Here is a 16,987-nt window from a genome sequence, read left to right as displayed (position 1 = left end):
TTTAACAGCTCCCCTCCGCTCCTGGAGACCTATCCACAGCCAGCCCTTGCTCAGCAGCCGGGGGAACCAGCAGTCCCTACCTCACCGCTACATGCCCCTCCTGGGGATTGGGGTTTCTTTTAGCAATACGAGGGCCAGGACGCTTCCCTCGTTCTCTCTTCCTGTTTCCCTCATCTGGAGGCCTAGGCCGGTCATCTAGCCAGCTTCCACCCAGCTCTTCTCTCTGCACACAAAGACTGACCCCATCAAGCTGTGCTCCCTGAAACACGCCCACAAACCACAAACTCAGCCTCCCCGTTGCCCACAGGATGCCCACGGGCAAAATGTCACCAAGAGAAAGGAGGAGGGGCCCAAACCGGCCCTGTCTGTGTGGAGAAAGAGCCTGCCTGGGGCTGAACCCTGGTTGTGTGGCCTCAGGTGTGAGTCCCTTCCCCGTCTCCCTTCACTGCACACCTAGGGTGATTACGTGTCATGGCCCGGGGTTAAGAGGGACTCCCTGGGCTTGACTTCTGGCTCTGCTGCACACTGGCTGTGTGACTCTGAACAAGTAACCCTAGCCTCTTTGTGCCCGAGTTTCCTTGTATGTTAATAGGGATTAAACAGAGCATACCACCAAGGTCGTTAAGAAGAGTGAAGTAAGTTTATGTTTATAAAGGTTTTTTTTAAATTTTATTTATGTTTTTAGACAGTCTCACCTATCACCCAGGCTGGAGTACTGCGGCGCAATCTCGGCTCACTGCAACCTCTGCTTTCCAGATTCAAGTGAGTCTCATGCCTCAGTCTACTGAGTAGCTGGGATTACAGGTATCTGCCACCACACCCAGGTAATTTTGTATAGTTTTGGTAGAGACGGGGTTTCACCATGTTGGCCAGGCTGATCTTGAACTCTTCTGACCTTAAGTCAGTGACCCGCATGCCTCAGCCTTCCAAAGTGCTGGGATTATAGGTGTGAGCCACTGCACCCGTCCAGGATTCTTTGTTTTATTCTTGCTGATTTGAGTTCCTTGTAGATTCTGAATATTAGTCCTTTGTCAGATGCATAGTTTACAAACATTTTCTCCCATTCTGTAAGTTGTGTGTTTACTTTCGTGATTATTTCTGCTATGTAGAAGCTTTCTAGTTAAATTAGGTCCTGATTATTTTTTTGTTGCATTTTCTTTGGAGCCTTCGTCATAAATTCTTAGTCTAGGCCAATGTCAGTAAGAGTTTTTCCTAGGGTTCCTTTTAAAATGTTTATGAGTTCAGTACTTAGATTTAAGTATTTAACCCATCATGAGTTAATTTTTGTATATGGTGAGAAATAGGGATCCAGTTTCATTCTTCTACATGTGGCTATCCAATTTTCCCACCATCATTTATTGAATAGGATGTCATTTCCCCAGTTTGTTTTTGTATACTTTGCGAAAGATCAGTTGGCTGTAAGTATTTTGCTCTATTTTTGGATTCTCTTTCTATTCTATTGGTCTGTGTATCTCCCTTGATATCAGTACTTGATACCAGTGGACACTGCTTTGATACTGTCTTGATTACTATAGCCTTATAGTGTAATTTGAAGTTGGGTAATGTGATGCCTCCAGATTTGTTTTTTGCTTAGGATTGCTTTGGCTTTGGCTATTTGGGTTCTTTTTTGATACCATATGAATTTTAAGATTGTTTTTTCTAATTCTGTGAAGAATGATGTTGTTGTTGTTGTTGTTTTTGAGATGGAGTTTTGCTCTTGTTGTCCAGGCTGGAGTGCAATGGCGCGATCACAGCTCACTGCAACCTCCGCCTCCTGAGTTCAAGCAGTTCTCCTGCCTCAGCCTCCCGAGTAGCTGGGATTATAGGCATGCGCCACCATGCCCAGCTTATTTTGTATTTTTATTTTTATTTTAATTTTTTTTTTTTTGAGACGGAGTCTCACGCTGTTGCCCAGGCTGGAGTGCAGTGGCGCGATCTCGGCTCACTGCAAGCTCCGCCTCCCGGGTTCCCGCCATTCTCCTGCCTCAGCCTCCTGAGTAGCTGGGACTACAGGCGCCCGCCACCGCGCCCGGCTAATTTTTTGTATTTTTAGTAGAGACGGGGTTTCACTGTGGTCTCGATCTCCTGACCTTGTGATCCGCCCGCCTCGGCCTCCCAAATTGCTGGGATTACAGGCTTGAGCCACTGCGCCCGGCCTGTATTTTTAATAGAGACAGGGTTTGTCCAGGTTGGTCAGGCTGGTTTCAAACTCCCTACCTCGGGTGATGAACCCGCCTAGGCCTCCCAAAGTGCTGGAATTACAAGCGTGAGCCATTGTGCCCAGTCAATGCTGGTATTTTGATTGGAATTGCAGGACTCTGTAGATTGCTTTGGACAATATGGTCACTTTCACAATATTGATTGTTCTAATCCATGAACATGGGATGTATATTCATGTGTGGTTATCTGTGATTTCTTTCAGCATTGTTTTATAGTTCTCTTTGTAGAGATCTCTCACCTCCTTGGTTAAGTATATTCCTAAGCATTTTACTTTTTGTGTGTAGGTACTGTAAAAGGGTTGAGTTTGAACTCCTGACCTCAGGCGATCTACCCACCTTGGCCTCTCAAAGCGCTGGGATTACAGGCATGGGCCAACCTGGTAAAACTCCATCTCTACTAAAAATACAAAAATAAGCTGGGCATGGTGTCAGGTGCCTGTAATCCTAGCTACTCGGGAGGCTGAGGCAGGAGAATCACTTGAACCAGGAGGCGGAGGTTGTAGTGAGCTCAGATCATGCCATTGCACTCTAGCCTGGGTGACAGAGTGAGACTCCATCTCAAAAAAAGAAAAGGGGGGTGATTGAGTTGTTTTGATTCTCAGCTTGATCATTGTTGGTGTATACCAATGCTACTGATTTGCATGCATTGATTTTGTAACTTGAGACTACTGAACTTATTTATCAAATCTAGGAGTCTTTTGGAGGAATCTTTAGTGTTTTCTAGGTATAAGATCATATCATTGGCAAACAGAGACAGTTCGTCTTTTCCAATTTGGATGCCCTTTATTTCTTTCCTTGTCGTGATTTCTTTGGCTAGGACTTACCTTATCAGATGTTCTTGCCATGTTCTAGCTGGGCCCTGAGTAGACAGAGATGAACCAAAGAAAAATACAGCATACCTACAAGTAACCACATCCCATTTCAGCCTGGGGTCCTGGGTTCAAAGGGTTGGTAGAGGCAGGATGGAACATTTATGCCTTGGGTGGTCAGGGAAGGCTTCTTGGAGGAGAGGGCATTTAAACTGGGCATGGGAGCCTGGGCTGGTAGTGACACAGGCATAGGGCAGAGACCCATGCAGCCCACTGATCAGCTGATCTGCAAGAGACTGAACGTGGGTGGGTGCCCAGTCAGCTGGCATCAAGGAGCTGAAACAACTTTATTATAGAACTGAAAGCCTACTCTTAAGCCCAATTGGTTTGGTGCCCTGCCCATTGCACTTGCCTGGTGTCACGACCTAGGTGTGGCCATGGCACTGGCCATTACTGTGGGCCAGGGAGGGACAGGATAGGTGGTGACCTCCTGACACAGCTCCTCTCACATACTTCAGTGGATCCTGAGGTTGGAGGTCCTGCCACCGACATGACTCATGAAACAAGATCCTTGGGAGGCTGGCCTGCCCCACCCCTATGCAGTGCTTCTGAGTTGTTCCCTCTTTAGGCCTTCTGCGCCTGCCAAGCCCCAAGGCCCTCAGAAGCTGCTGCTGACAGCTGATCTGGGATCCCAGGGTCTGCCTGGGCAGAGACTGTGCCCAGGAGCCAGTGAGCTGTCCTGACTCCTGGCAAGGCAGCTAGCACCTGCACCAGCCTACAAGGCACACCTCTTCCCTCCAGCTAACTCTGGTGCAACTATCAAGACCCACCCTTGCTATCACCTCCTATAAGAAGGCTCACTGACCCCTAGGCTGGGCTGAGTCCTCTCGTGGGGTCTCCAGCCTTTGGGATTTCTGAGCAAGGAGTTATATACGTAACAGGAAAAAAACAGCTCAGACCAGCTCAAACAGAAAAGGAAATGTATTACTGTAATTGTGATGTCCAGGGTATCTTCAGGAAACTTGGATCCAGGGCTCAAAGGGGGCCTTTCTTTGTTAGTTCCATCTCATGGTGGTTCCAGACCAATATTCTCCCCTGTCAGCAACCTTGGATGAACCAGAGATTTCCTCTGCCCAGTGATTCTAACAGGTTTCAGAACCGGACCTCACTGGCTGTGGTTGACCCGGCCAAGGTCACGTGTCCCTCCCTGAGGCATGAAGGACTAGGGCTAGCTCTACCTGGGCTATGTGGCCTGAGAGTTGGGGAGACGAGGTGTAGTTAGCAGTCAAAGGGGAAATGGAGTTGGCCAGGCAGTATTATGGTTGTCCATCTCATTGTGGCTGGCTCCCCACCAGACTGCCTACTGCAGGGACAGAGTTTAAGCCCCATCTGTGCCCCAGCATTGCCCTGCATAAGACAGCACAGGAAAAGAGCTCTAGCAGACTGGCTTTGGTTAGCTTCCTCAGGGTCTTGCACATGCTGTTCCCTCTGCCTGGAACAGTCCTGCACTGCACCCCCACCCACTGCCCCCACTTAGTACCACCTCATCTGGGGATCTGGAATTCTAGGAATTGTGATTAGATGCACATTAGAATCACTCGTTCTCTACCCCCAGCTTCTTTACCTTTCATATTTTTTCTCTTCTCATCTTTCTATGTTGCATCCTAAGAAATTTTTTCATATCTATGTTCCAATTCACTGATTTTCTCTTCAGCTGTTTAATTCATAGTTTCAACATTTGTATTTTTTCACTTGTAAAGGTGTATTTGGTTATTTTTCAAATCTGTTGGGCCTTTTTTTTTTTTTTTTTTTTCAATAGACCCTTTTTCCTTTTTGATCACCTTCCTTATTCCATTAAATCTTCCTTAATCTGCAGGCAGATTTAGCTGGAATTTCTTAGATGGAATAAGGAAGACTATCAAAAAGGAAAAAAAGGATGAATAGACTTCGTCTATTCCTTCCTTTCTTCCTTTCATCCCTTCCTTCCCTCCCCTTCCTACCATTCTCTCCCCTGCCCTCCCCTTCCCTTCCCTTCACTTCCCTGACAGGGTCTTACTCTGTCTCCTAGGCTAGAGTGCAGTGACACTATCATAGGTCACTGCCGCCTAGATCTCATAAGCTCAAGTGATCCTCCTACCTCAGCCTTCCAAGTTGCTGAGACTACAGACATGTCCGCCACATCCACTAATTTTTGTATATTTTTGTAGAGATGGGGTTTTGCTATGTTGCCCAGGCTGGTCGTGAACTCTTGGGCTCAAGCAGTCTGCCCACGTCAGCCTCCCAAAGTGCTGGAATTACAGGCGTGGAGCCACCGTGCCTGGCACTTCATTTATTTCAAGCAGTTCTCAGTGGCCTAAATCTATTTATTTCTATTGAGTCTTACCTTACAGTGGCATGTTTCTTTGGATTTCGTGTGTGTGTGTGTGTGTGTGTGTGTGTGTGTGTGTGTGTGTGTGTGTGTTCGTATTTGGTTGTGCTTCATCTGTAGGAATCCTGAAGGGCCTAAATTGGGATGCTTTCCTCCAGAAAGAATTTCTGTTTGCTTCTACAAGTTTTTTACTGACCAGGACCAGTATAATTTAATTTCTTGAGTTGGGATTTTCCTGTTTATGAAGATAGTGTAAATTTAACTTCAGCACTGCTGGAGAGCAAATGGTTGCAGATTCTCCAGGGACATTATTATTGTTCTTAAACATTTCCACCTGGAGCTCTGAAGTGGACACCCAGATTTCCCAGAGGGATCCCTGTGCTGGCAGGCAGATTTGTTGGAACCACCGTCTCCTTGCAGGGGGATAGCCTCCTTTGAGGGTCTCACGTCGGTGTAGGTATCTTAGGTTCACTCCCCCCACCCACCACTCTACATTTTGCATTATCTAAGGTAAATGCTTGTTGCTCATTTCTGGTTCCAGATAATTTGGTTTGTTTATTATTTGTTTCTTTTTTGGAAGGAGGGCTTTATTGTGATGTTGGCAGTGCAATAATGTTATGTCTGTAGACATTTACTCGTAATCAGGTAGCGGATGGCATTTTAGGGTATCTGGTTACTATGCTACCAGAAGTCAAGTCGACCTATCAGCTCATTCTGGGAGTTACATCCTTGGCTGTCAACATGGTTCTCACCTTGCTTGCTCCAGAGTAGTAATTTGGAGAGAATTCAGGGTATACATTTTCTGGCTAAGCCATGGAATGGGGCCTGGCCCCTGCTGCTTACTCCTCAGTTCTCATGCCTGTTACCAAGCTTTGGGGTCCTGCAGCAGCCCCACTTCCCGGTGACCTCATAGGTTCTTCTGAGGGTAGCCAGTGAGATGCTGTGACTCAGTGCAGCCAGAATGCATAGCAGAAAGAGTGAGGGGGTGCCTGTGTGTGTGCTGCAGTGCACTGGGGTGTGTTGGTGGTGGGAATAGCCCTAGAATTGTTCAAGTTGGTCACCTGGATTGGACATAACCTAGAAAACTGCCAGATTTCCTCTCCCTTTTAGGTACTACAGATACAACCTAATGGGCTGCTTTGCAGATGACCAAAAAACAGAAATGTCTGAGTGCAACAGAAAGCAATCCCACATATCCTCAGAGACAGGTCTAAGCTCTGCTTGTCCTCAGGGCTCTCCAGCCCCTCACACCCTCCTCCTCTCCTCTCAGGCACTTTCAGACCCATACTGTCCACATTCACTCATCCCCAGCCCAGCCTTGCTACCTGTGTCCCTGTTTCGGGGTGGGGCTGTCTCCCTAGGAGATGCTGCTCCCCTGAAGGCAGCCCTGGCCTCAGCCACATTCAACCACGAATATTTATTGATCTCTGCTCTGCACCTGGCCCTCTGCTCAGTGCTACACAGTGGAAGGAGCTGGTCTTGGCTCTCTGGGGTCATAATTAGGGAAAGGGTCATCATTAGGGAGACAGTAATACAGGACAGTGACAGCTGTAGTGCACGATGCTGTGGTTGTGGGAACACAGGAAGAGCACCCTAGCCTGCCCAGAGGACAGAGAAGGTGTCAGAGGAGGCAGCATTTGAGCTGTGGCTAGAACACCAAGTCATACTTTGTCAAATGTACAAACTGGGGGAGGGGCGGATGGGGGATGACAAATGAGGCTGACTGATGGGCAGGGCAGACCCGGAAAGGTCCAGAGATGAGGAGTTGCCCAGGACCCTTCAGAAGGGGAGTGACCTTCTCAAATGTGTTTTGGAAGATATATTACTGGGTTTTCTGAGACTGAACCCCACATTTCTGAAGTCTTTATGGCTTCATAAGAGGGAACTAAAGTATTCTGAAGCTGCTCTTTGTGATACCCAGGGTGAGGAGGTACATCTTCCTGGCCTAGATTAATGAGAATCACCCCCATTTGCAAAGCGCAGTAGAGTTCATGCAAATGACTCGCACAAGAACACTTCGCTGGTAAGTGGAGTGTGCCAGCTACATACTGCTGCATAACAAACCACCCCACAATCTCATGCCTTGAAACAACACTTTGTTGTTATTTCTCAGAGTTCTGTGGGTTGGCTAGGTTCAGCTGGGCAGTTCTTCTGCTTGTGGTCTCATGCAGTTGCCATCAGATGGTGGCAGAATGTCCAAGATGACTTACCACTCACCTCTCTGCATCCTCAATGCCCTCTGGGTGGGCCCTCTCCATCAAGATGGTCAGACTTCTTAGGTGGCAGCAGTCTTCTGAGAATGCAAGGGCCAAAGCTACTGGGTCTTGTTAAGGCTTAGGCCTGAAACTAGCAGAGTGGCACTTCACTGCATTCTGTTGGTTAATGTGAGGGTTAGGGCCAGTCCAGATTCCGTGTGGGAGGGGACTAAACAAGGGTGGAAACACCAGGAGGCGTTGGTTCCCTGTGGCCATCTGTGGAGACTGGCTGCTGCACAGTGAACCTTGCCTTCAGACTCTGTCTATGCATCTTAACCACTATGATTTTTCTCTGGAGAGGCCATAGCCACAGTTGGGGGTCTCTGAGTCTCAGTGAGACCCTGCTTCTCTGATAAGTGCTCCTGCAGTCATATTTTTAGTATGTGACACTCAGAGTCTTTATCAGTTGTCTGTATCAGTTGTCTATTGCTGTGTAACAAAACTCTCCCAAATGTAATAGCTGAAAACACAACCATTTCTCATGAGCCTCCAGGTCCACTGAGTGGTTCTGCTGATCTGAGATGAGGTCACTTGTGAGTCTGAGTTCACTATGGGTTGGCAACATGGCTCAACCGTCTTAGCTGGGCTCACTCACATTTCTGAGACCTCAGCTGGGACAGCTGCTTTTGGGTCCATGTGGTCTCTCATCCTCTAGTGCAGGTTTCCAGAAGAGCAGAAGTGCACTTTTAAGGGCTAGGCTCAGAACTGGTATCACTTTGCCTCACTGTATTGGTCAAAACAAATCATAAGGCCATCTACCAGATTGCAGGATGGGGAAATAGCTCCCACCTTCTGATGAGCTGAGGTGTCACCTTGCAAAAGGCGTGAAGGCAGGAAGGAGTGGAGCCATTTGTCATCAGCTGCCACTGTGCCTGTGTGCACTTGAGAGGGGCCCTTCCCAGCAGCAGCCGGCCCACATCAGGTAGCCTGGCTAGGTAAGCCAGGCCAGGCTGGGTTTCAGGCCCTGTGCACCACTTGGTGGACACCTTTGTGTGTACTCTCATCACCCTGTCCGACCCTGATGACTTGACTGTGCGGATGTTTCACACACCCTGGGCCAGCTTGGGAACTGGGAATTAGAAACAAGATTCTCGTTCACGAGGAGCCGTTCATTTGAACTGAGGAGACAGCTGAGCCCAGGAGCTCTGGCCGATGACAGGGTGCCTGGAAAAGCAGAGAAAGCAGCTCAGAGAGAGAAAGAAGAAAAAAGTCAGGGGCTCAGGAAGGCCATGTTGAGGGAGAGAGGGAGAAGGCTCCCCATGGCCCCACGGGAAGACTGCCCTGGGTCCAGGGGTCTTCCAGCTGCTGGGCCCACCCTCACATGTCCTGGTCATGTAACATATCTTCAGCTCTGCCCATCTGGTGCCATTATTGTTTTAAAATCGAGATGCTTCCTGGGCCATCAGCTCTACAGAGAGCCACAAAGCTTTTGGGTTCCTGTCAGAATTCTCCTTATCAGAGGGAGATGGCCTCATGGGCTGCTCCAGCACCAGCCTATGCAACGTGGTCCATGTGGTCAGAGAGCTGGAGGCCAGGGGCTTGGCATTCCTGGGACCCTCAAGCAGCTGGGAGACTGTTAGGGCCTGCAGGGGCATGGCAACAGGCAGAGCGGATTGAGGGTCCAGGTTCTAGGGCAAGCTGAGGTCAGGCTGGGTCCACAGGAGACCTGTTGTCAGCCCTCACCTGCCCATGCCAGTGGGAGCCAGGACAGCTAGACACAGGTCCTCCAGGGTACAGTAGGCTGGAGGTCCTGAGAATCCCTGTCACCAGGCGGCCACATAAGCCACATCGTCCCCTCAAGCACCCAGAAACTGGAGAGATGGCAGTGGAGGAGGGGAGGTATCTGGGGTCTGATGTCACTGGCCTGGCCTCGTTTTGTGCCCACTGCCCAGCGGGAGGGGCTCAGGAGACACTCAGAAGATTACAGGCAAAGGAGAGAAGCTGCACCTTCTCTGGACGTGTGAGGGAGATGGAGTTTTTTGGACGCTTGGAAATGTGGGGTCCATCCCCCTCTTATTTCCCAGAAGAGCCCCAGTTACCATTTCCACACCCCATGCAAAAGTAGAGGGAGATTCAGGTTTACACTAAAGCCAAAGCTCTACCCTGTTGGGCCATGGCCAAGGCATTCACCAATCTCCCCCACCAGCAGCCCAGCTCCTGACATCAGGGATGTCTGGCTCTCTGGGGAGATCCCACATTGCCTACAGTCCACCTCCCAGAAGCTTCTGGAATCCCTCCCTCCTGCCCCAGGTCCACCTTCCCCTCTGCAAGCCTCACTTCCAGTCCTCTCCTTGAAGATACACCATCCCCGCCTCCAGGAGCCCACCCAGGCAGACCTGGTGAGAAAGGCTGCCTGGCTCTGGGCCTGTCCCATGGGCTAGAACCTGCCACATGGACTGGCCCTGACTGCCGTGCTCTGCAGTGAAGGCAGGTAGGACAGGGTAGGCCTCCCCACTCCTCTCTTCTGGACTTTACCTCACTGGCCAGAGAAGAACCCCTCGCAGGAGGGAACAGGGTGGGAGATGAGGAGAAAGACCGGCCTGATGGAGTAGGTGTTGGCACCCATCTCACTGCTCTAATTCCTGCTGCTGTCCCCATGCTGATGGTAGAAGACACAGTCATATTCACCTGAAAGGGATGCAGGAGTGGGGATCTCTCTGAGCCCCTTCTCCATATGGGTTGGGGGACCTCACCCAGCAGTATTGCCACAGTAAAGGAGCCAGATGTCCACGTTTACGGAGGCAGAAACAGATTCAGCTCTCTCTTGAGTGCACGCTAGCCAGCAGCCAGCGTGGAACTCGGTTCCAGGTCACTTCTGCCAAACCCAGCTCTCCCCTCATCACTGCCGGTGGGTGAATAGGGTCATAGTCAAAGGAGTGACTCTCAAATGCTGGAATTGCTGATTATGAGAAAGACAAGAACCCTCTTGTCTCTGAGACTGGCAGCCTGGGGACGGTAGCCCCGTCCTCCGTCAAAGAAGTTCCTGGCTGGGACTTTGGAGTGAGCCACCTCTCAGCTGTCCAGTGTTGTGGTGTGTGGGTTCTGGTGTCCTGTGTGTTGTGCTGGGCAGACATCCTTTCAGGGTGGAAAGTCGCCTCTTCTGTGTCTTCTGGCAACATCTCAGCATGGGCATCTGGTTCTGTGCTCAGCTGGTCTCCTCCCCAACCCCTGCTCTTCCCCAGCCACTCATGCTGTCAAATGCACAGCTGACCTTCTCTCTCCACAGCTGAAAATCCCCAGTGCCTGCAGTCTGAAGGCCAGACCGCTTAACCCACCCCTGCCTACCTCTGGCCTCATCTCCCACCCCCCTGTCCAGCCCTGCGATTTCACCCCTAAGTAATACTAAATTGCTTATAGTCCCAAACCCTCCCCTACCACACGGACACTTTGTTTGATTCCTTGATGTCTTTGTATACATTTTTCCCCTTGGCTGGAATTCCACATTCTCATCTGCCTGGTGAACCTTCAAAACCCAGTTACCCTGGACAGCTTTCTCAGACACCCCCGCTTCACTCTGTCTCTGGAGTGACCTGTCCCTTGGTTTTGCTGCACAGTGTTTGACCGAGTATGTGTGTATGTCTGTCTCCCCAGCACAGCAGACAGGACTCACCAAGGGCGGGTCACACACTGAAAACTTAGACCCTGAGTCCAGCACAGGACTGGGCACAGGGCAGGCCCACAACAGTGGTGCATGGCTCAGATGAAATGAAGCAGCCTTCTCCCAGTCTTGGCCCCAGGAAGCTTCTCTGAAGGGTGATGAGGATTTGGGGGTCACAGCGGGTACCCCTCAAAGGCCAGTCTTGGGAATACTCCTGGCTTCCACTTGAACAAAGTCCCCCTTTCCCTCCCAGAACACCCATGGCCAGGAGTGATGCTGATTGATCCCTCACCCTCCTGCTGACCACACAGCCCCATCCTGGGCTCTGGCAGACCATGAGCGCTGGCTTTTCAACAGAACTTGACCCCAGCGTGGCAGACATCGTGACGTTAGCACATGTAGAGCGCGCCATCTCAGACCTCTGACCTCCACAACCAGCAGATAATCAGCGTCTGTGGTTAAGACTAAGTTTGTGTGGCTGGGCATGGTGGCTCATGCCTGTAATCCTAGCACTTTGGGAGGCCAAGGCGGGTGGATCACATGAGGTCAGGAGTTCAAGACCAGCCTGGCCAACATGGTGAAACCCCGTCTCTACTAAAGATACAAAAATTAGCCGGGCATAGTGGCCGGCTATGTAATCCCAGCTACTCAGGAGGCTGAGGCAGGACAATCGCTTGAACCCGGGAGGCAGAGGTTGCAGTGAGCTAAGATTGCCTTACTGCACTACAGCCTGGGTAAGAGAGTGAGACTGGGGGGAGTGGACATTCCATTGTAATGATGGCAAAAATAACCATAATCTTTCAGCCACTGCTGAAACTGCTGGAGTCTGGCCCTTCCCAGGTATGATTTGCCCTCCCTGATGGTGTCTTTCTCTCCCAGATGTGCAGATATGGAAGCTGAGGCCCTGGGGGGTCAGGGGAACCTCATGAGGGAGGAGGCAGGGGCGCAGGACTGACTCCTGAGCTCTGCAACCTTAGTGTTGCTGTCTAGGAGGCGGAGGCAGGCAGATCACTTGAGGTCAGGAGTTCGAGACCAGCCTGGCAAACATGATGAAACCCCATCTCTACTAAAAATACGAAAAAAATTAGCTGGTTGTGATCTCAGCTACTCGGGAGGCTCAGGCAGGAGGATCGCTTGAATCCAGGAGGTAGAGGTTGCAGTGAGCCAAGATCACATCACTGAACTCCAGCCTGGGCAACAGAGCGAGATTCCATCTCAAAAACAATAACAACAAACTGATAATAATAATTAGGATGCTGACACTGTTTCTACCTTTTCTGGGTCTCTCCCATTCCTGTAGAATCGTTCTTACCCACAGTCACCTGCCCATCTCTCTTGCACCCCAGAAGTTTTGCAACTTGAGGAAGAGAAATGAATAATCTGATATGTACCATGTGTATTCTCTCATGAGAATAACCTCTCTATGGGGGTGGGGGTGTCCATGTCCACAAAATTTTCAGAAATGTGTGCACCACATCCACAATCGTGATGCAGAACATTCCCATAACCTTAAATCCCTGTGACTCATTTGCTGGAAGTTCCCCCACCCAGCCCCAGGCAACCCCTGGTCTGCCCTCTGTCATTATAGACTAGTTTTGCCTCTTTTAGAATCTCATATAGAGGGAGTCATGCAGTATGTACTCTTTTGTAGATGACATTTTTGAGATTCCTTGGTGTTGCTGTGTTTTCTGTTGCTGAGTAGTATTCCCTTGTACAAATGTACTATAATTTGCCCATTTACTCTTCTATGGCTGGACTTTAGAGCTGTTTCCAGTTAGGTGCTAGTATGAATTGTGGAGGCAGTTTTAGACCAGATTTAACTTAACAATACAATATGGAAAGATTGAGTGAAGCTAATGAACATACCTGTTACTTCACTTACTTGGCATTCTTTTATGGTGATACACTTGAAATTTCCTCTTATTTTGAAATGTTCATTATTATTGACTATAGTCTCCTGCTGTGCAATAGACCTCAAAACTTTTTTCTCCTGCTTGGCTGAAACTTTGTATCTTTTGAAGAGGAAGTCTCCATTCCCTTGTTCTGCCACCTCGCCAGCTCTGGTAACCATCATTCTTCTTCCTTTTTTTTCCTTTTTTTTTTTTTAATTTTTTATTTTTTGGGATGTTGTCTCACTCTGTAGCCAAGGCTAGAGTGCAGTGGCGTGATCTCAGCTCACTGCAACCTCCGTCTCCTGGGTTCAAGCGATTCTCCTGCCTCATCCTCTCAAGTAGCTGGGATTACAGTTGCCCGCTACCGTGCCCAGCTAATATTTGCATTTTAAGTAGAGACAGGGTTTCACCATGTTGGTCAGGCTGGTCTCAAACTGCCAACCTCAGGTGATCTGACTGCCTTGGCCTCCCAAAGTGCTGGGATTACAGGCATGAGCCACTGCGCCGAGCCAAGTTTTGTTCTTTTTAAGACTGAATAGTATGTCGTTGTACATGTGCACTGCCTTTTCTGTATGTATTCATCTTAGGCTGATTCACTTAGGCAGATTCCACATCTTGGCTCCTGTAAATGGGGCCGCAGTGAACATGGGAGTGCAGATATCCCTGAACACACTGATTTCAGTTCTGTTGGATATATTCTCAGAAGTGGGATTGCTGGCTCACATGGTAGTTCTATGTTTAGTGTTTTGAGGAACGTCCATGCCATTTTCCATCGCAGCTGTACTATATGCCAGCAGTGTACTAGGGTTCCCCTTTCTCCACATCCTGGCCAACACTTAACCTTCCATCTTTTTCATAAAACCTGTTCTAATGAGAGGGAGGTGTTATGTCACTGTGGTTTTAGTTTGCATTTTCCTAAAGATTTAGGTTGCCACCAGTCAGTTCTGGGCCCCAGAGCTTCTTCAGTACTTGCTGTGTATAGTAAGCATCTCAGACTTTAACGTGCATATGGATCACCTGGGAATCTTGTCAAAATGCAGCTTTCAGGTAAGTGGGTCTGCAGTGGGGCCTGATATTTTGCCTTTTGAACAAACTTCCAGATGATACTGACGTCACTGCTCCCAGGTAGCATTTTTTCATGAACCTGTTGGCTGTTTGTATGTTTCTACTTTGGAAAAATGTATTTGGTTCCTTTGTTCATTCTTATATTGGCTTATTTGTTTTTTTGCTGTTGAGTTGTTTGAGTTACTTATATATTTTGGATATTAGCCCCTTATCTAATGTGTGGTTTGCAAATACTTACTCTCACGATGTGGGTTGTCTCCTCCATTACTTTTTCCTTTTGCTGTGCAGAAGCTTTTTAGTTTGATGCCATCCTGTTTCTATTTTTGCTTTTGTTGCCTGTGCTTTTGGGGACATACCCAAAAAGTAGTTGCCCAAATCAGTGTCATGGAGCTTTAAAACTCTGTGCTTTCTTATAGTAATTTTACAGTTTCAGGCCTAATGTTTAAGTCTTTGATCCATTTTGGGTTGATTTTTGGGCATGGTATACGATAAGGCTCTAATTTTATTTTCTGCATATGAATAGCCACTTTTCCAAGCACCATTTATTAAATAGACTGTTCTTTCCCCTTGGTGTGTTCTTCGTGCCTTTGTCAGAAGTCAATAGACAGTAGGCCAGGCACGGTGGCTCACACCTGTAATCCCAGCACTTTGGGAGGACGCTAGTTAATTTCTCTCTCTCTCCTCCCAAGCCAGGTCAGCAGATCTGCAGTGGGGCTTAACAGTTTGCCTTTTTAACAAGCTCCCAGATAATACCGATGCTGCTGGTCCCAGGACCTGCCTTTAGAGTAGCAAGACTGTTAGACAAGTGGTTCCTAGTGTTTTAGCAAAACAGAACAAAAAGATTCAGGACCTCTCCTCAAGATAATTGTACTTTTAGTATCCATTAGTTGTGAAAACACACTGAAAATGACCATGCATTCAGAAAAGATTTTACACGAACTTACATTTCTATAGGTAATGGCATCTGCCTACATTTTGGCAACTTTTCACATAACGCTGAAGGGCTGGATGTTAAGATACAGTAACAGTTGAGGCCATCTGCCTCTCAGTTTTCCTTAAATGCACTTGAATTTCAGCATCTCCACTGGAATTGAAGGCTAGGAGGGTCTCTGTGGCACGTATCACATGAGAAATATTTGTATTCTCAAGATGACTTTTTTAGTTCAGTTACTTCCTTGCTAGGTTCTGGTGGATAGATCACAGGTACTAAGTTCTGCAAACTATAGAATTAAGGCTTTTGTGGTGGTTATTGTTTAAGTAGCCTTTTAAGCGTATGATGGCTGCTATTCTGTAGTGTTTGAACATGTTGCAAAAGTACCTGACAAGGCAACTCTAGAGGCTCTGTACTGTCAGATGTCTTGACTGATGAAGGATGATGCAACTGGCTTTTTTTCTTTGGCCAAAATTTCTTACCTTCTGCTGTGCCACAGTGAATTTCTGAACCACCGATCTGAGGAATGTGAACAAATCACTGTCCACAGGACAAACATACATAGTTTGTGAGTCCCATGGCAATAAGAACACAGAGCCTTTGATTAAAAAAATTATTAAGAATTTGAAATTGGGAACAGGAGAGCATTAAAGGAAGCCAGGGACTCTTCTGAGCCAGGGCCCTGGGCCATGACACAGGCTGCATGCTCATGAAGCCTCCAACTCTGTTTGCTATTCTTTTTTTTTTTTTTTTTTTTTTTTTTTAAGATGGGGTTTTGCCACATTACCCAGGCTGCTCTTGAATTCCTGGGCTCAATCCTCCCACCTCAGCCTCCCAAAATGCTAGGATTACAGGCATGAGCCACCACGCCTGGCTGCTTGCTATTTTTTTTTTTTTTTTTTTTTAATTTATAAGAGATGAGGTCTCACTGTGTTGTCCAGACTGGTCTTGAAATCCTGGGCTCAAGTGATCCTCCTGTCTTGGCCTCCCAAAGTTCTGGGATTACAGTTGTGAGCCACCATGCCTGGTGTGTTGGCTATTCTTAACCCATTCTTAGCCTTCATCTTCTTTGTTCTACTGTTGATGAAAATCGTATGACACTGACATTTTAAAAACTGGCTTTCCAGTCTGTAACTGATTTCTTCAATCAGATTTTCCAGCAGAGAATCCTCACTGAGTTCATGATTAATTCATCATGATGTTAAGTTAAAAAGACTCTGTTGTGCTTAGTTCTGCCTGTCCAAATATCTGAAATACATGATTTAGAAACAGCAAGCCGGGCGCGGTGGCTCAAGCCTGTAATCCCAGCACTTTGGGAGGCCGAGACGGGCGGATCACGAGGTCAGGAGATCAAGACCATCCTGGCTAACACGGTGAAACCCCGTCTCTACTAAAAAGTACAAAAAACTAGCCGGGCGAGGTGGCGGGCGCCTGTAGTCCCAGCTACTCGGGAGGCTGAGGCAGGAGAATGGCGTAAACCCGGGAGGCGGAGCTTGCAGTGAGCTGAGATCCGGCCACTGCACTCCAGCCCGGGCGACAGAGCGAGACTCCGTCTCAAAAAAAAAAAAAAAAAAGAAAAAAAAAGAAACAGCACACTTAAAGCTACCATTTTTCTGGTCCATGGTCCGTGACAGAATATAATTCAGGAAAATTATCTTTAGGAACATGTTTTCCAAAGGTAATGCTGTTCCTATGATTCGTCGTTTGGTCAACTCTCAAAAGTTGAGCATTTCATCTTCCACTGTTGAATTGTGATCATCTCAAGTGGTCATTTGGACAACAATTTTCAGTCCCTGTAAATGGACTGGACATGACAAAGAGCATGTGCCGCAGGCATTTGTGTAGTCTGT

The 16,987-nt window shown here is 48.1% G+C and overlaps 2 protein-coding genes across 3 annotated transcripts in view; both read left to right on the top strand.

Moving 5' to 3' along the window:
• Window positions 1-16,987, top strand: part of LOC102119992 (immunoglobulin lambda-1 light chain) — a 306,764-nt gene that overhangs the window by 203,111 nt on the left and 86,666 nt on the right. The gene's annotated exons all lie outside the window — the stretch shown is intronic.
• Window positions 1-16,987, top strand: part of LOC102124557 (ubl carboxyl-terminal hydrolase 18-like) — a 43,034-nt gene that overhangs the window by 9,799 nt on the left and 16,248 nt on the right. Inside the window, exon 2 of the mRNA XM_065521758.2 lies at window positions 686-762. Coding sequence (XP_065377830.1) covers window position 762 — 1 coding nt within the window. The 5' untranslated portion in view covers window positions 686-761. The remainder of the gene's footprint in view (window positions 1-685; window positions 763-16,987) is intronic.

The sequence above is a fragment of the Macaca fascicularis genome, chromosome 10 (genome assembly GCF_037993035.2).
Source record: "Macaca fascicularis isolate 582-1 chromosome 10, T2T-MFA8v1.1".
NCBI classification, from domain to species: domain Eukaryota; kingdom Metazoa; phylum Chordata; class Mammalia; order Primates; family Cercopithecidae; genus Macaca; species Macaca fascicularis.
This window is presented reverse-complemented; position numbering and strand designations above follow the sequence as displayed.